Source organism: Crocuta crocuta, unplaced genomic scaffold (genome assembly GCF_008692635.1).
Source record: "Crocuta crocuta isolate KB4526 unplaced genomic scaffold, BGI_CrCroc_1.0 scaffold229, whole genome shotgun sequence".
Classification (NCBI taxonomy): Eukaryota; Metazoa; Chordata; class Mammalia; order Carnivora; family Hyaenidae; genus Crocuta; species Crocuta crocuta.
In genome coordinates, this window is record NW_027536464.1 from 9,271,177 (window position 1) to 9,291,790 (window position 20,614).

Consider the following 20,614-nt stretch of genomic DNA (forward strand, 5'->3'; position numbering starts at 1 on the left):
TCAGAAAGTAGAACCCTCTGGCTTTCCGTTTTACATCTTCCCTACTATCACTCAAGTATGGTAAAAGTATCCTGAGAATGATGTTCATGATAGTTTTTGTCTGCATCTTAATTGCATCACGTAAAAGTGGAAAATGTAGAGATTAAGAGTATAAGGCTTATAATTCTACAGTACAAATGGAGACAGAATTAAATGCACTGCCAAGGCTAAAAGGAAAATTATAACCCAAGACGCACGGGGAAAAAATATTTATGTGGAGTTTTTAATCCATATTAGAACTCAATTGTTGTAACTTGACCATAAATTTAGACAGAAACCATCTTCTGAGACATACATTCTAATAAATGGATCAACAGTACTGATAATCAACCAAGAGTCTGTTATTTGAACTCATTAGTAACATTTCACTTTTCTATCAGACAGAAACCTATAGTGGTTTGCCCCGATTACACAGCTGAAACATTGTCTTATGAAAACAAAATGAAACAAAATTAAATAAAATTGGAAGATAAAAATACTCTGAAGTTAAAGCAATCTACAATCCTTGGCGGATCAATCAGGTAAAAAACATTGGTGAAAGTTGGAAGCACAGGATAACTGACATGAATCTTCAGCACAAAGTACATCTTTGAGAACATGAAACGATGACTCTTTGGAGGACAATAGCTAAATACCCAAGAATCATCAGGTTTGAAAAATATTGCTTATCACTTCCCAAACACAGCTGCAAGAACTGAAGATCTCATTAAAAAATATCAAGGTAATCATATTTATTGCATCTTTAGAATGCATTTCAAAACAGAAAATTAACAGTGCACCCCAGCTTCACCAAAATATATATTTAAGAGGGGCAACCTAGGATATTTATAAACAAAGTATAGGCTGCATGTGCTTTTCAAAGGGTCTGAATTAAATACAACCAGCTGCCAACTTTGTGCTCTGACATACTTGAGTTAGTGGGTGTGTGTATAGTAAATCATTTATTTTTGTCTACAATAAATGAAATAAAAACACTGCCCTATACAATCCACTATTAGCAGTGAGTACAACAGCAAAAAATTATTGTACACTTTATACATACTAAAATATTTTCTCTCTCTAGAGATAACGCAGAACAAAACCTAATCATCAGGACTTAATTTGGGGAATCTCAAATTACAATAGAGGAAAACCAAACCAGGGAGCGTATGGAACCCAAAATAAAGGTTCGTGGTCATAAGGCTGTGAGATCAGTAAGTGCAAGTGGTAGAATAAAGCATGCTCACATGTATGCCGGGGTCTTTGTATATTTATCAAACCTTTAAATTAAACAAGACTCGCTAAAGAAAGGTCTTAAGCAGAGCAAGATAGAGGGGAATTGTGTCATTTCTTTTACCATTTTTGTTACCCAACTTATACAATGCGCAAAGTGCTAAGCAACGCTACAAAACACATTTACATCAACACTGAAGACCTGGGGAAATGAAATCCAACAATTTTATTTTAATGAGCTGTATTTTCTAAATTTTTCTTTTATTTTTTTCCTGTTTTCATACAGTATTGAAAACAAAACGCAGCACATTCACATTTTCCCGAGGAACTGTAAAGATGATCTCTACAGGGATAAACGTTGTAAAGCCTTAAGCTCAATCAATTGATGTTGAAAACTCTCAAAGGGAGTAAAGGCTCGATCTGAATGGTCTAGAACATGTACTGTAATTTAATAGAAGAGATGGTCGTCTTAATATTTAATGATTTAAAAGAACTTCTCAGTCCATGCGAAGAGTACAGTCCAAGAATAAATCAAATTTCTGAACGCATTTTATGCTACATATGTGTATACTTTGCGATCCTCAGGTGTTCGTGCCAAATATTCTCTCTCAATAAGTCCTTCAATACGTTTCTTAATAACAACTGGACTTGGTAAGAATCGAGCCTTCAACTGCTGAGTTACCTAGAAGAGAAAGGAGAACAACGAATTCCTACCAGAAAATTTAAAAAAACATGTAACATTTCCACATAAACACAAAAATTCTTACCTTTGAACAGAACTGATGTATCATTTTAAGATTCCTATCAAACTCTAGTAATGTGATCACTAAAGTCAAAAACTGACTTTGAAAATCAAAAGGTTTTATTTGAAAATGTAACATATGGGTTAGAACGTACCTCATCAAAACACAAATGCTAACGTGGGTTAGTAGTTGAGTTAGTTGGAATATATTAGCATGAATGTATACCCGCTATGGTTTAACCATTTTGAAGCTATCATCTACTAACTTCTGGGTTATTCTCCCAATTCACAGAATTTGGGAATCATAATGTACTTAAGAGCACAGACTCTGGACCCAGAGTATCTAGATTCAAATCCCAGCTCTCCCATTTACGAGCACTGGGACCCTGGGAAAATGAACGGCAATGTCTGGTCTGCTGGAAGTGCTAGTGATGTCAGGATTCTAGGGAAGGTGACATCAGTAATAATAAGACAGTGACTACAGCAACAGCCGAAGTCTGATTGTGCACTATATCTCAGTTACTCTGTACATGTTAATTTACTTAATGCTCTTAAGCCTGCAAAGTGAGGAAAATAGCCGGGCAGCGAGACTGACATAAACTAAAAGTAAACAAAACCAACAGTCAGAGATGAGAACCTAAACCTTTGTGCCCCCAAAGTTCACGCTGTCCTCACTGACCAGGCTGCCTCTCCTGCAGAACACCCACCCGTCCACGAGCCAATCTGCTTTTACTCCTGTTGCATCATTTCCCAAGACCCTATGGATTGACAATTCTTTGAAATCTGAAACTTGAGACTTTCCCCTCCAACGAAAATCTACCTCCTTCCTAGTATTATCACTCCAGTTTCAACAAACTTGTTCCCAACCCAAGCTCTCTCATCCTCTCTTTCTTAAGAGCTACCAATAACTTCTTTCGACCTTTATCTCCCTCTTGACAGGGTCTGGACTATAGACAAGATCACTTTGGCTGCATTGTCAACAGTGCCCTCAACTCCCCGATTCCTTTGGTTCTCTTCCACAGGTAACCGGTCCCCCATTTCCGACATCATTCAAAATGCACTACTCAGTTCCTTGCGGAGTAAAGCTGTTTTTACACCTTTTGGGCAGACCAGGAGTCAGCAGGATGTAGCCCACAGGCCAAACACAGCCCCATTGCCTGTTTCTATAAATTCTTCCTGGAACACAGCCACACTGAATTGTTACTGGTGGCTGCTTTCACACTACAACCGGCCATTAGGAAAAAAGGCTGCCAGTCTCGCATACGGACTGATAACACAAATTTAATGTGTTCCAGTTCAGCGAGTTCCTGTGCTCCGTCACCTCACAACCTGTTCCACAGAGGGGAGAGAGACCACTGCAGTTTGCAATTCCTTTGACTCCCACCACCTTACACATACACATTTGTTCATTCAGACACATTTATCCATCCTTGACCAGCACACCCCCCGCACCCCACCCTGCATCCCAACAGAGGCATATTCAGCAGCATCTTTGTTAACACATCTACCACCCACCTGTGCTCTTTATACAGCTCGCTCTCCTTTCTTCTCCTGGACTTTGCACATCAACAGTCCCTCAATCCCACCTTCTTTCCCTTCCTTCCTCAAGGTTAGTGTACGGACATGTGGAGTATTTTCCCGCCAAAAATATAAAATCCAGGACACCTCAACTCAACACCCAGGTCTCCAGTATTGCTCTGTGCCCCTTCCTGTGAGCCAAGATCTCAAAGGACAAGGGACTCTCCTGGCCCGGCCGTCGAATGCCCACTCTACCAGAACAATGAAAAATGTCTGGGAAAATCCATGAATTATCTAATTGCTAATGTGTTTTAAGTGTTTGACTTTTTAAATCATGATTTTTGAAATAACTGACCAATCATTCTTAATCATTCTCTTCCTTTGGCACGTGACACAAAGTCAGTTTGTGCAAAATACTGCTAATGGACACGCAGATACAGAAGCACACTGTCCCTCCTTCTCTTCAGCCAGAAGCCTATGTGTGCTTGAATCCTCTCATTTCCCATGGACAGTCAGTAAATGGCAACTTCTCATTTGTCTTCACTCAGCTCTCTATCCTCTACCAATACTTATTAAGCCCTAATCATTTCTTACCTAGTTCAATGGCCTTTCCAGGAGGCTTCCCCTCCTTAGTTTCCAAATTTATAATATGTAAGCACACAATAAATGATTAAGTTATTTTTGGAAATAAAAGTAGCCTGTTTAACATCAAAGTATTAAATAGCAGCAAAATTTGTTTTTATTCTTCATGTGACGATATTCTATTATTTTTACTGCAAGAACATATCTGGACTACTGCTATGCTTGGCTATCAAGTACCACACTTTTTTTATTTTATTATTTTTTTAAATATCTGATATCTTTATTTCACAGTATCTCATCTCTCAGAAACTTAATTCCACAATGCTCTAAGGTCATCTGTGCTACTCTGTGTGTATCTGTGTGTCATATGTGCTACTCTATTTTTAGATACTAGTTATTCCATAAGTTAATTTAGTTTTATTTCATGAACTATTTTTTGTTTTATTTTTAAAGAAGATCAATACAACAGGAAAGCAGATATATACACACACACATACATACATACATACATACATACATACACCCATACAAACTGTGAGTTAGGCTGGACACTGAAGGCTGTCAAGTGCCATACTTTTAATGAAAAGTGTTATCAGACTATAGTTTCCTTATTCTAAAATTAGGTTTTAAGCAACTTGAATACAGTTCTTTCCTAAATTTGAACTTATTTTATTATTATTTTGCTTTTTTGACCCTGACCTAGTCCTGCAGCGCCCTTACCTCTGCTACTAATACATTGTGCTGCATCTTCTTTCTGGACTTCATTATCCGCACTATAGCAGCTTCTATCTCATGTTTTCTGTCGTCGTCTACTTTCTGCCTCGTTTCTTTCCTTTCTGGGTCAGATTCACCTTGTTTGGCAGCAACTAAAAGACAAAGACGTTTACCATGTAATTACCATGTAATGAAAAAATGTAGTTTATAAACAAATATAATTTGTATTATCCACACAGAAAAACCAATTTCAAACTGAGTATACACGTACACTTATTAATTCAAGAAAACATTGAAAAGAGACCTACTTCACCGTTTAACAAATACTTAAATAAGTTAACAATCACGGATATAAAAATTCTGCTTATTCTTCTTATTTATTAGGAATTTAATTTTACAGAGATAATAAAACCAATCTTGTTTTTATTGAATACAAGGATTCCTCTCCTGAAAGAAACATGGTAGCTGGATATACATTTTATAGACAACTTATCATAAATAACTTTCACTGCTTGTGATTTCCAGAGGTCAACTAGTATTTTACCAACACGACGCCAAGATATTTTGAGAGGAGGAAACTTATATATTGCCAAGATGTAGTTAGCTCAGTTTACATAATTAGAAACTACCACTGGGATGTCAGGTAAAGGAACTCCGTAACAAGTCATTTATTTGTTCCTCTCAGAGATTATCTGAACAATTTATCGTGTCTTGATTTTTCTTTAGGTCACAGTCCCCTGATCACTAGTGCATACTATACTCTAACCTTCTGGAGAAGCGAAGAGAGGGCTGACTGTTCTTCCCTCCTGCCTTCAAGGCAACTGCTCAGGATGAAATACAGAAGGCCCTTTCTCTTAAAACTCTGCTCTGAGGTAGCAGATAAAGAAAAGTAATGGATTTTTTTTTTGTTTATTTGGTATTCAGTAAGAGACAGATAATGAAGTTTCGGGAGGCAGAAATCGGAAAATTACAAAGAACCACCTAAGACACTGCTGGCTTCAGCATGGGCACGTCCACGAGACAGCAGACTGTACAACTCAGAAGATCATTCTGGTGTGCATATCCATTCAGCAGTCTCTACTTAGAACCCCTTGGTTAAGAATTCTACTTTCAGTATCGTTTTCCGAGTTAAAGATAATCAATATCTTAACAAGAAGAGTAAAATTAGATTAAAATGACCTACTAAGAAAGAATAATGCTTTTCCTCAAGAAAGCCAATGTCATTTAAAAAAAAAAAAAAAAAAGAGGCACTTAAAAATCAATGTAATGGGGAAACCTTGACTGAATCCTGGATCTAAAGAGTAAGATATGAAATGCATTTTATTTATTTATTTTTAGTGTTTATCTTTGAGGGAGAGAGACAAGAGTGCAGGCAGAGAGAAAGGGAGACATAGTATCTGAAGCAGGCTCTGGGTTCTAGCTGACAGCACAGAGCCTGAGGCAGAGCTCAAACTCATGAACTACGAGATCATGACCTGAGCTGAAGTCAGATGCTTAAGTGACTGAGCCACCCAGACGCCCCTAGAAAGGCATTTTTGAGGCAACTGTGGATAAATAAGTAGGGGTGGTATAAAATATTTATTTATACAAATAAAGATTATGGAATTACTAATTTTCTTGGGTGTGATACAGTATTACAATTATTTTGGAAAATACCTTATCTAAGGAGATAAATTTATGCTTAAGTATTAGGGTGGGGGGAGTGTAATGTTTGCAGATTAATTTAAAATGCTGTAGCAAATATATACATATATGAAGGGGGAGTGTGGGGTCAAGGGCACCAGAGCAAATGGGACAAAAAGTAGGTGATGGCCATATACAGCTTTGTCCATTGTGGTGTTTCTCACTCTTTCTACGGATTTGAAAATACTTAAAAAGGTGCAGGAAAGAGATAATTTTTTAAAAACAATCTCCTGTGTTCTGCTAGATGAGGCCACCTACGTAGACATCGGAAGACTGGTACACACTGGATTAGGAGGTTTCTTAAAATGTGAGGGCAGGAGCTCACTCTCACAGCCTCACATGATACCTTTCCCTTAAGAAGAACATAACAGAGGCAAATGCTTGTCAATGGGGTACAGTACAGATGTGTCTAGCTATATCTGGGAAAGGGTTGGGGAAAAGGGGGTGAGGTGGCAGCGAAAACTGTTGACTATGGAAACTGCTGTAGATTACAGTGAATCTAATTCTTTTCAAAGGTTGTGTTATTTGAGTAATACTTTTAAATTCTTTGAACTTTGATTCCTGACTACAGTAAGAGCAGCATAATTAGGTTAGGACAGAGTCTCTTTGATTATGAGGCAAAGGGCAAGGATGTGTTTGGACAACTTAAGAAAAACCCATGTGGTCACATACTTAGCACCAGAAAGAAAATTTTAACTTCTACAAAATATTTTTAGGAGCCATGATAACCTAAGTGGCATTCTTAAATGAAAACATTATTTCTTTATAGAACTTTATAGCTGAAAAGAACTTTCTAAGAGATTATCTAGCTGAACTCCTTATCATACATAACTGCATTCCTATTTTAATTAAAATATTATACAACACACACATACTTGATATCAAAAATAAAAAATTCAATTTTCATCAGACTTAAATACTACACACACACACACACACACTTGATTTCAAAAATAAAAAATTCAATTTTCATCAGACCTAAAATACTACACACACACACACACACACACACACAAATACACACAATCACCACCACTACCACACCAAATTAAAAATCCAGAGCGAAGATCATTTTTTTGATTAACAACAGTAGTATCTGACATTATTACTGCTAGACATGATGGAATCCAGGATTACAAAGAGTTACTTATTTAGGGTAAAGTAGGGTGAGGTTTGGTAATTCAGATATATATCACCATACATCTTCCTCTAGGATACAAACAAGTCCTGAAATCCAGAACCCGTATCTACCCATACCTGTAAAGTCTTATGCTCTGCACTGGGGGGAAAAAAAGAGATTTTATCCCATGAATTTTTAAGCATAGTTCTATTTTTATTTTCAGTTCACACCTGTGTCCAAACATGGGGCCACTTGTGGGGTGATGAAGTCACAGTGATACGGTCTGCAAATATGGGACAAAGTAGGCAGTGCTCTGCAAGAGACATCGCCCTGGTGCAGAAGGCATACAAATCCAGTCAGGGTCAAACAGGTCGGCAGCAGTGTGCACACAACGTTTTTTTTTTTTTTCCATGTGTTCTGGCAATGTTATAGATTTGATATTTAAATAATTTTAAAAATACTCTTATTAATGTATAATACAAACACAAGTTTTTAAAGACACAGAAACTACAGTCATTTAAAACTTGTTTTAAAATACTATTTTACTGCAAAGACTACAGAGCTGTAATGCTGGGTCAGTCCTGGGAAGCTCGTCTAATCGTAATATTGAAATCAGGGAACAAACCATGTTAGAGTTTTAAACATGAGCAAAAGAAAAGTGCTTTCCCCTTAAATACACAGAAAACACATCGTACATTATATTAAGTATATAATAAACAAGATATTCACTATTAATTAAAAACAAATACATTACAAATTGTTCACAATAGGGTCATTTCTAAGCTTTTAAATCAGAGAGAGAATATGTTTTTAAGGTTTTTCAACCTAAAAAATACCCATCAAAACATAAATAGCTGCATCTAAAACTCAAAACTTTAGATAGATAACACTCAAGTCTGAGAAATTTGTAAATCCGTTTGAAAAAGGTGTCCATTATTATTAGTTAACTCAACCAGTTAAAAACACTTATTTTACAAATACTAATTGACAGAATTGTATTTACCTGTTGAAAACCAAATGGATATAAGCACCTTGTTCACACTACAAATTACTTTTTTAAATGCTCACTGTACTTGGAGTCAATTGTATTTTGACGGGAACACATATGAATAGAAGCTGCTTTATTCCTCAAGCCTATGTGTCACGCAGCATCAGAAAAGCATTACTGTTTTTTAAAAAAGAAATCCAACAGATAATTTCTTTAGAGGAAAAAAATACCATTTTTTAAGAGGAAAAATATAATTCCAGATACCTGTTTGAATCTTGACTCTGTGTAGTTTGGATGTGAACTGATCATTAACTGTAAATATGTGACCATTTTCTATTTCCTTTGATTTGGGTTCTTTTGTGAGAACCCGCTGAGTTGGTTTACCGCAGGCGAGGGACTGCAGCGCTCTAACAAGCTCTCTTTCAGGGATATCTGTCTCTTGTTGAATTTCCTGAAATGTATCAGATTGACAGAATCAGACTTTTTGAAAGATTAAAGTAGATTAGTTAATTACTAAGGAAAATTGACTGGGGAGGAGAGAGAGATAATTACATTAAATAAGTAATTTACAACAAAGAATTCCCTGATTATTAGGACACTTCACTAAAATCCACTTATCTGAATAAACTAGAGGAAAAGGTGATTCAAATAAAAACTATGGAAAAGGCAAGTGCTTTTTTATTTCAGGAGATAGAAGGCCTTGTCTAAAAATGTCATCCAGCAGAGATTACTGGGCACCTGCTTTAATATTTAAGTAAAAAAAGATAGTGTTACTAACATAGGATTGCTGACTTTAGAAAAACTCTACAATCCTCCTTCCCAGGTGATCCATGCTACTTCTGCTCAGCAACTTCTTTCACAGAAAGAAGCAAAGTCAGCCCAAGCTAAGGCCTTCTATCATATAATGAAAATTTACAATCCATGTTGATACTGCCTGTATGACCAAATGAAAAAAAAAATTTAAATACCTGGTAATTAACACTAATCATGAAAAACAGTAAGAAATGTTTTGAAGTGATAATTTTTGCTACTTACCATGTACAAATAAAATGCAATTGTAAAAAAAGCAATTTGGGGAAGAATGAATGCGTAATTTCTTGATTCACTACGCTCTTCTTTGGTCCATGGGACAGTAAGGGAAGTGTACATGTATACAATGTTCCTACATGTCTACTGATGTATGATGATGCCACCAAGTCCTCACAGCAGGACAGATCGCTCTGATTTACTGTGTAAAAGCTATTCTTTCTCAAAAGCAGCTCAGGAAGAATAGGCATATTGATAGTGTAACTGATCTGGAGAGAGTCATTCCCTCTTTCACAGGAGTCTGAGCTTGGATTTCTTGGATTTCTCTAAAGGACTATCAGTGAGGAATGAAGGAAACGTGAGTTTTAGTGACAAGGCGGCACATTCCTTTGCCTCAAATGATCTCTGTATGTCTACCTACTTTAGCCATTTCAAATACTATAAATGTTAACCCCAGCAAATTAAATAGGTGCTATTATTAGAATGTTGATTACAATTATTATATATGAAAAGTGACTTAATCACATACTCTATTGTTTAATCATGAAGAAAACGAGAAATACCTTCTTAGGTGATACTTTACAATTACAGATCATTCTCAGGTGACTACTGCATTGCAGTGTGCATCCTTTATGCCTTTTCCTACACATACATATCCACACAGGAACACAAATACATACACACATGTGTATGTACATGAACATGCTCATCAATACAACAGTATCAACGTTAAATATAATGGGATACCTCCTCTATAACGTATACTTTTCCTATACGTATACTTTTCCTATACTTTTCCAGGCACATTTACACTTTCATTTTCTTTTGCTTTGTAACTTTTTGGTAGAAGTCTTCTACCTTTCTTGCTAGAATGAGTTCTAGGAAAAGATTAGGATTCTTATTAAAATATCGCTTTCCTCAGGTCATTTTCTGATTAACCGATTTATATAGAAGTTGATTTTTCAACTGAACTCTTCTCTGAGAATGTTCTCAGGTGATTATCATAGCTGACAATCACACTGCCTACAAATTTTGTCAACTCTTGATATTTTATAAAGTTTACTTTTTCTTAGTGTTTTAGGACCTGCAGAACAATGCTGAATAACAGTAATAATTAGGCAGATATCCTAAAACCTGTTCCTACCTTTAATGGGCAGAGGTCTAATATTTTACTTCTAACTACTGCTTATTAGGTTTCTCGTTAGATAGAACCTTATGACATTAAGGGCATTTCATTCTATTCTTAGGTGGCTAAGAGTCCCCATATCCTGGAAATATGAAACGGAGACGGACTACTACAAATGCTTTTTATATGCCTGTAGAAATCTTTAATTGATTTTCTCCTTGGAATGTCTGTCAATACAGCAAGTGCCCAGTTAATTTTATTATTATTGTGATGATGATGATGATGATGATGAAATCTTGATTATGTTAACAAATTCCTTTGTATTCTAGGGATAAATCCTATTTGGACACACTGGAGTAGGACTTGCTAATAATTTAAGATTTGTACATTTCCTTTTTTTTTTTTAAGTTTACTTATTTATTTCCAGAGAGAGCAAAGTGAGCGAAGGAGAGGCAGAGAGAGAGAATCCCAAGCAGGCTCCATGCAAATAGTTATTTACTATATGCAGGGCTCGATCCCACGAACCATGAGATCATGACCCGAGCCAAATTCAAGAGTCAGACAGTTAACTGACTGAGCCACTCAAGCACCCCAAAATTTGTACATTTAAAGTTGAATAACCTACAACCTTTGCTTTCTTGTATTCTCCTTGTTCACTTTTAGTAACAAGGTTATGCCAGCCTCACGTATTTCCAAGAGCAATAGGTGTTATTTTACTTTCTGAGTTCAAAGTTCTCTGTATAGCTTTCCATTTTAATTTGCTAATTATGTTATTCAAATCTTCTAGAAGATCTTTTTTATTGTTTGGTCAATCAGGACATTTGTGAGGGATTTCTGTGATTGTAAACTGTCTATTTCACTTTGTATTTCCAAACACTTTCCTTTATATATGTGAAATTATGTCATTAGTGATTGTTAGAACTTCTTCATATCAGTGATCACTCATTTTTAATTGTTTTCCAATTAAGTGCTACTGCCTAACATTAATTTTGCTATTATCCATAATTAGTTGTTATATTTCAGACTCACTTTCAAGAAAATGTAAAAATTGTAATAAAGAATGGTGAGAAAAATATATATTAATTAATATCTATATCCCTTTCAAAAACCAAATGCTAGTTACTATAATCCGAGGTAGAGACTACCACTTTATGTATTTCCTGATTTTAGCTATTTTAAACCATAACACAAACCTGTATTCATTAAAGAAATACATAAAAAGAGAAAAAGCTTCAGCAGCTTGACTAGCATGGATGAAATGTGACGTAACAAACGAATGCCACCTATTGCAGGCAGCTTCTGAGATGGCCCAATGACCTGGTATGTTCTAACCTCGTGTGATCCCCTCACAGTACTGGAGCTAACTTGGGTGATCAGGAAAATAAGGAAGTGACAGTATGTGACTTCGAAGGCTAGGTCATAAAAGCACACCAGATTCTGCGTGGGGCTCTTGAATGGCTCAGGCTGGGGAGAAGTGCCCATTGGTACGTGAGGACTGCTGAATAACCCTGTGGTAAGGGCCACACGGAGAGACATCAAGAGCCGAAACGAACTTGCCAGCTATGTGGAAGGAAGAGTATTCTGAGAGCTTATAAGCGTATTTTCCAGACGCAGACAAACATTAGATGACTGAAGCCCCAGGTAACATCTTCACAACCTCATGAGAAACTGAGCCAAAACTCCCCAAATGAGCCCCTCCTAAACCTCTAACCCACAGAAACCAGGGAAGATAATACACTGTTAGAGGCTGCTTTAAACCACTGAGTCTTGAGATGTGTTATGTAGCATTAAATAGCAAATACACCATTTTACTGAACTCATAAAGAATATTCAGAGTTAAAAAAAAATCGGCTTTCTTTTAAAGTATTACTTTAAACTATCCTAATTTGTGGAGGTGATCTGTGTAAAGAGCTGGCTGAAACTACTTTCACAGCACACTATAACATACAGTATGAGTACAAACAGCAAGTGCCTTCTCACAGTGCCCCCCCCCCTTCAAGATGCCAACAGCCAGTAGCCCCCATTCAGGATGGCGGCAGCCAGAAGGCTCTGGAGCCATAGGCATTCTACACATGCCATTTATGCTTAGGCATCTGGTTTGTTACTTAGCTAAAACTTGAAATATTAATTTTCTGCTTAATTTTACTTTCTGCTTAATGATGCCCATTAGTATCAGTGATCCCAAGTCGGTTGCGAAAGGGAAGAGTAAGCCTGACCCACTAAAATTACTAGCTATTCTAATAATGGCTTTAGAAAGTGAGTTTATGTTTTTATCTCATTATTTTTGCCAGCTCTTCATAAAGTAGGACTGAAAACCAACATTAATTAGCATTTATCAAGCAGTTTATTTTGCTTAAAATATATTACCCATGGTAGCAGCAGATGATAACATTCGAACTGTTAGAGATCATTTAATTCCCCCTCTGTTTGAAAAGGCTTAATTAATATCCCTGGGACTAAATCATATGTAACTTATGCTTCACAACTAAGGTTACACCCTAGATAAGACACACCTGGAAATAGATAATGAGCTTAGCCACCAGACCTAAAACACTTGGGTTTCAAAACCTTTCTTTCAGGGGTATCCTATAAAAACAATAACCTCTTAAATGGAAGTATCAAGGTAGGTATTAAAACAGGCCTAACGGGCGCCTGGGTGGCTCACTTGACTCTTGATTTTGGCTCAGGTCATGATCTCATGCTCATGAGATCGAGCCGTGTGTTAGGCTCGCTCAGTGCTGGGACACTGGGTGCGGAGCATGCTTAAGCTTCTCATTCTCTCTCTCTCTCTCTGAAAAAAAAAATCTACAATTCAGCTCTAAATTTCAAACTTGAATTTACTTCTATGTTGATGGTATCTGAAATGGGATACAATCTTGGGATACTGGGTGGCTCAGTTGGTTAAGTGTCCAACTTCGGCTCAGGTCATGATGCCACGGTTCATGAATTTGAGCCCCGCATCCGGCTCTGTGCTGACAGCTCAGAGCCTGGCACCTGCTTCAGATTCTGTGTCTCCATCTCTCTCTCTGCCCCTCCCCCGCTCTACTCTGTCTTTCTCTCAAAAATAAACATTTAAAATTTTGTAAAAAGAATCACGTGATCTTTATTTCAACTCAACATACCTATTAAAAGCATGAGAAAAGAGACTAACTGAACTTAATGTAACCAAATGTCTTAATGGAGGAAAGAAAAAAAAGAACGAAGGGTGTAAAAAAGAAATCTGACACTACCAAGACAGTGTGTAAAACTAGCATCAGATGTCGAAAGCAATCAATCAGATTTGATTGCTAAGAATGCAGAAACAGACCCAAACATACAAGGTCAACTGATTTTTTTCATAAAGGTGCCAGGTTATTCAAAGGGAGAAGAACAATGCTTTGGACAAACAACAATGGAATGAACAACTGAATATCTGTGTGTGGGAGAAAATAATTCATAACTTCTACTTTACTTGTAAGTAAACTCCACCCCCGATGTGAAGCTTGAACACACAGCTTAGACCAAGTTGCATGCTCTCCAACTGACCAAGCCAGCCACCCCAAGGAGGGAAAGAATTAATCATTAATCTTAACTCTAAAATATATATATATATTTGAAATTGACCATTGACCTAAATGTGAAAGCTAAAACTAAAAAGCCGCTTAGAAGAAAATGTCTGCAACGTCAGGGCAGCCAATAATTCCTTAGGATATCAAAACCAAGAACTACAAAAGGCAAGTGGCAACTGGACTTTTTCAATATTAAAAACTCCTGTTCTTCAAAAAATATCATTTAAGGAAAATGAAAAGGCTAGTGACTGTGAGAAAATATTCACAGCACACAGATCTGACAAAGGATTTGTATCCAAAATTTGTAAAAAGCTTTCAAAATGACCCAATAAAGACAGGAGCAGATGCTTTACCAAACAAGACCTGCAAGTGGCCCAGGAACACAAAGGCTGAAGGAAAGGCAAGTTACATCCACAGTGAGATACAATTACATACCAAATAAAACAACTAAAATGTAAAAGACTATTAAATTCTTTAGAGGATATGGGGCAGGGGGAGCTCTCTTACACCGCTGACAGGAATGTCAAATAGCACAACACTTCAGGACACCGTTTGGCCGTCTCTTAAAAAGTTCAACCTATCGGGGCGCCTGGGTGGCTTAGTTGGTTAAGCGTCCAACTTTCGCTTAGGTCATGATCTCGCGGTTCGTGGGTTCGAGCCCCGCGTCGGGCTCTGTGCTGACTGCCAGCTCAGAGCCTGGAGCCTATTTCAGAGTCTGTGACTCCCTCTCTCTCTAACCCTCCCCTGTTCACGCTCTCTCCTAGAAATAAATAAAAAATATTAAAAAAAAAAAAGTTCAACCTATCTTTCTATTCCTAACAGCCTAAATCTGAGAATGACCCAAATGCCCATCAACAGGTAAGTAGGTAAAGACAACATAGTAAATCCATATAATAGAATATCACTCAGCAATAAAAAGGCATTAACTACTGAAACTATACACACACCAACACAGATGACTCTCAAAAATACGTGATGGACAAGAGCAACAAATGTTCTATGATTCCATTTATATAACAAAACTCATCTACAGTGATCCAGAGCAGATCACAGGCAATCCGGGGAGAGTGAAAGGGAACAGATTGCAAAGGAGTATACAAATTTAGGGGGTAATATTCTACACCTTGATTGTGATGGCACTTACACAAGTTCACAGATCTGTTGAGACTCCTAAAATTATGCACTTAGATGGGATAGGTTTTATCATGTAAAACTCATGCTCCAATAAAGCTGGTTTGTAAAAAAACTAAATGAAATGTGACCCAGTAAGTGTGTGATGGTCACACAGTTCCACAGCCCAATTTTATGCTGTTTTCTCTAATGGAACTCAAAGGTTACTTAGTAAAAATAATACTCAAATAGTAATAGCTTTAAAGGTTATTCAAGGGGCGCCTGGGTGACTCAATCGGTTAAGAGTCCGACTTGGCTCAGGTCATGATCTCATGGTTCGTGGGTTCCAGCCCCATGTCGGGCTCTGTGCTGACAGCTCAGAGCCTGGAGCCTGCTTCAGATTCTGTGTCTCCCTCTCTCTGACCCTCCCCTGCTCATGCGGTGTCTCTCTCTCTCAGATAAATAAAACATTAAAACATTTAAAAAAATAAATAAATAAAAAAGGTTATTCAAATAAGAAAGACTCCAGGTAACAGGTGAGAATCAAAAACAATACAACTGCTTAAAACTGATATAACCAACACATACCTCAAATGTGTATTTTTCTCTATTATTAAAGAGCATTAATATGGTCATCTGGAAAGTGGAGACCTGTAGTATGTGCTTCCGTGTATTAGAGCCAGTTACTTGTGCCCCTCCAACACCAACTTCGGATCCATCTTCCTGTTTCATTTTTTAAAAAATATAAACAAGACATAATTATCTCATAACTTTAACAGTATGTTTGAAAGATAAGCACTGTAACATCCAACAGTGTAACATTCCTTAGCAAAGCTACATAACTTATTCCTACATAAAAAGCAAATGTAACTTAAAAAAAAAATGGGTATGTGTATATGTATGTGTGCACGCGCGCGCGCGCACACACACACACACACACACACTCTTTACTTGGAACTGTCTCCCCCCCATTATGAACATTTTAATATATCTGAGTAAGTAATGAATCAACAATTCCTTACAGTTACAGCTAAAATTATTTTAACAGTTCAGGATGGAATAAAAGACTTAAAAGACAACACTGCCATCATATTACTACCAAAAGTAATAGGGGTTTCTTCGCGTGTGGTCAGATCACAGGAAGATCAAATAACAGCAAAGGATGAGGGGAAAAAAAATTTCTGCCATCCTTAAGCCTGTTCCTGCTCTATGATTTAAGTACAAAGTAGAAAGTTAAGCCTTCAGTCATTAACATACAAATTGTTTTTAAGGCCCACTGATCTGTTTAACCAAACTTCAAAAGAAAACATGATTATTTAGGAAAAAACCCTGTCCTTTAAAACAAAAGCAAGCATAATTAAAAGCTGAGTTCTTTAGTATCCTTAACTTTACTACTTACATTCAAATATATAATAATGTCAAACACTATTCAAGTAAATGAATCGTAAAGAATATTTCCCATTTCATTTAAGCATAAAAATTAGAGTAGGTGTAGACATTAACAACATTAAAAAAAAGGGGGGGGGGAGTTGTTAATAGTTACTTCTATGAAACCAGTAGGACTATTCTTAAAATACAGAATGAACTGTTATTTGCTGCCTTGATGACAATTTAGGTATTTTTCTTTTAATGTTCTTCTAAAAAATTTATTTTATTTGAGGGCAAATGGCTCTGATTTGAAAGATCCTCTGCACGTATAGAAGGATTAGGAGGAACTTGACGGAGGAACAAGGGGGAGAAGGGGGGAAATGGTGGGGGAAAGGGAGAGAGGCAAACCATGAGAGACTCTTGAATGCTGACAAAAACTGAGGACTGATGGATGTGGGGGGAGGGGGGGATGGGCATGGAGGAGGGCACTTGTGGGGATGAGCACTGAGTGTTATGTGGAAACTAATTTGACAATAAACTATTAAAAAAAAAAAAAAGAAAGATCCTCAAGCAATGGAAGTAAATTATTAGTCTAAACCTCACAATTTTGGATGTATAAAAGCAATTATGTTTTTTAAACAAAGGCAATTCAGTAGTGTCTTGCTAATTTTTAAAGTAAATACTTTAGTAATACTTTGTACATCTCACAAATCTCGTGTTAATCTCCCTGGCTTTGATTTATTGGACAAGGATTATAGGAGATGTGAGAATTCTGAAAAGGGACTAACAGCTTTGTATGCTCTTAAATCAACTTTTATTATCTTATGCAATATTGTCTCAAATTTAATCTTATAAATAAAATGCATAATTATATTATTATACATTTCTGAAGGAAGGCTACAGTCTTCATACTGTTCAACGAAGTTAGCAACTGAGAGCACAGAAGTATGTAAGTTAAAGCCAGTTTCCCTCTTTGAGTATTTCAAATAGGAAGGAAAATAAGAGAAATACATAAATTACCCAAGTCAACAATAATCAGAAATAAATTCTATACACTAATTTTAAGTTACTTAATGTAAGTATGTTCAAACTAACAATATTTACCTTTTTAACTGGTCCATAAAAGGTGGCATTGAGATCCGCAGAACCCATGTGATGCTGGAGTGTGAGCTGTCGACCACTGTGTTTGGCCAAGTAAAACCTTAAGCAAATCAAACCAGGTTTCAGAGAATAACTTTACCCATTTGAAATTATAAACTACAGGATAATAACCCTTAACAAGCGTCTATGTGTAAGGGAATATTCATTTCTATTAGTACACTTTGCCCCTGGCCTACAGCTCAGCTGCTACTGTTCCCAAGACCACTTTTCCCCATAGTAACCCAATAATCAATTTGTTCTAAGCCATGGGCAGACGTCAACAATGCAAAATATACTAACCATGCACTAAGGCTGAAGGAAAGACATTAGTAAACTGACCCTCTGAAGAGAGTTTATACAACTCCTTCTCACACATCAACTCTGTACAATTATGTGCACTTACAAAGTTTGATCTGTGTTTACCTTCTGAATATCTCAAAAGCATGTCGTGGTGCTGGTGGGATGTTGCACTTTGGTGTGGCTGACTGAGTGGGCCAATATCCTGTTGTGAGCACCCGGACTGTGAGATCAACACCACCTAAAGATACCTGTGTAAAAGATAAAAAGACGTCCTCCACAAATTAACTAGGATTTGTTTTCCGTTCCATATAGACACTGCGTTAGAGTTATCCAAGTAGTTCGCTTCATGTCCAACATCTAGCAAATAAAACAACTTCTTAAAGGCATCTAGATCCATCAGTGTTTTCCAAATTTTAATTATCCTGGCAAATACTTGTAATTATTGCTTAAGATGTTGGCTGTAAAATAATGACCAAAGGAGAGTTCTTAGTACATAAACTCAAGTGTTAGTGGTATCACTGAGAAGTGTAAAGTTTTGCCCTTTATCCCTTTTTAGATACAATATCAACGGGTCATGTAAGTTTCATTTTAGAGAAAATTCTAAGTCTTTCATCTTAAGGATACCAATCTTTCATCTCTGCTTTTAAATATTTTTACCATCTTAGCACACAGCCTATTTCTAATATCACATTCACATTTCCACTAAATTAGTCGAAACATTCATGTTTTCACATGCAGTTCTTATTTTAGCCGCGTCTGCATAAGACACTGTAGATCCAGTGCTACAGAGTGTGCTCTACGAATGCACAGTAACAGGACCTTTTGTTTTTAAAGTTTTTATTTTGAGAGAAAGCGAACGAGCACAGGGGAGGGGCAGAGAGAGAGAGAGAGAGAGAGGGAGAGAATCCCAAGCAGGCTCCACATTGTCAGCGTGGAGCCTGATGCAGTGCTCGAACTCACAAACTGCGACCTCATGAGCTGGAGGTGAAACCAAGAGTGGGACACTTGACTGACTGAGCCACTCAGGTGCCCGAGCAGGAACTCTTATGGGTGAAACGTTGTTATTACTGATATTCACTGCTTATTCTAAACCATTATTCCATATTTACCTAACCTGGAGGATTAGTGACAGATTTTTTTTAATGAGATAAATTACATAACTATCGAGAAGTATGCCACACTCGCATTTCTTCACAAGTTATCTACTAAAGAACTACTCAGCTTTAAAGAAGTTAAACCGTAATCTTAGATGATGCACAGGTGAGGCGGGCACAGGAGGGATGCGCAGATGATGAGCAGAGGCTGGCAGTGGGAATGGTGCATCTGAAGTGGCAGTAACGGTGTCACAACTTGGTTCAATCCACCCACGACAATAATGTCTATTCTGCCTTCTCCCACATACCCACACATCTTATTAATTTTCAAATCTTTCCTCAAAATGTCATTTTTTAAAGGAAGCTTTCCCTGACCACCCTGCCACTACAGGTTTCCTCTCTACTCCGTAACACTAGCTAAGGCGCTGTGTGTTTATCCTGTTTTCATCTGTCACCCAGATTAGAATGTAAATTCCATCATGGAAGGGAATTTTGTCTGTTCCATTCTCTGCTGTATACCCAGTGCCCAGTACAATGCTTGGCACAGAAAGCACTTAATGAATTATTTATTAAGTGGGGGGGAAAAAAGGAAGAACCTCAAAGAACTATTGCTTTAGTGGTTGGTATCCCATCTTCCTAGCTTTCTTAGTAAGTAATATTTCGAAGACATTCACCTTATATTCAAAGACAGTGCATGACAGGGGCAAGTATATAGAGACTAAAGTCCCAGAAATGGCTATCGGGATAGGATGTGACTTGCTGATATAAACAAACAGAAATATAACAGCAAGTCTATTTTCCCTGCCTCGTCTCAGTTTTTAAAATAAAAACACAGGAGGGGCAGCTGGGTGGCTCGGGCAGTTGAGCATTTGACTCTTGATTTTGGCTCAGGTATTGATCCCAGAATTGTGGGATCAAGTCCTGCGCTGGGTTCTGCATTGGGCATGGAACCTGCTTAAGATACACACACACACACACACACACACACACACACACACCCACACACACACACACACTCTCCCCACCCACCACCACTCCCCTACTCAAAAATAAACAAACTCTCAAAAATAAACATTTAAAAAATATGTATAAGGTTAGTGGAAGAAAAAAAATATACAGGAAAAATAAAATCTCATGAAAATATATTAGTGTATCAGACAGAATCAAGCATAAATCTCTAAACAATCTAAAAAAGAAAAAAACTATCTAGGATAATCATACTATTTAGTTCCTGCCCAACCAGATTTCTGTCACAGACTTGTATCTTTCCTGCTCTCAGCCCTTCTCCACATCAAACTCTGAGG

General features: G+C 37.2%; 1 protein-coding gene across 2 annotated transcripts in view; it reads right to left on the bottom strand.

The window, feature by feature from the left end:
• Nucleotides 1-241: 241 nt before the first annotated feature.
• Nucleotides 242-20,614, bottom strand: part of CUL3 (cullin 3) — a 73,614-nt gene continuing 53,241 nt past the window's right edge. For both annotated transcript variants that reach the window (XM_077748547.1, XM_077748548.1), the window contains exons 10-15: nt 18,340-18,464; nt 17,881-17,977; nt 15,997-16,131; nt 8,863-9,049; nt 4,814-4,959; nt 242-1,933 (exon numbers count right to left, since the gene is read on the bottom strand). In XM_077748547.1, the coding sequence (XP_077604673.1) occupies nt 1,802-1,933; nt 4,814-4,959; nt 8,863-9,049; nt 15,997-16,131; nt 17,881-17,977; nt 18,340-18,464 (822 nt within the window). In that variant the 3' untranslated portion in view covers nt 242-1,801. The remainder of the gene's footprint in view (nt 1,934-4,813; nt 4,960-8,862; nt 9,050-15,996; nt 16,132-17,880; nt 17,978-18,339; nt 18,465-20,614) is intronic.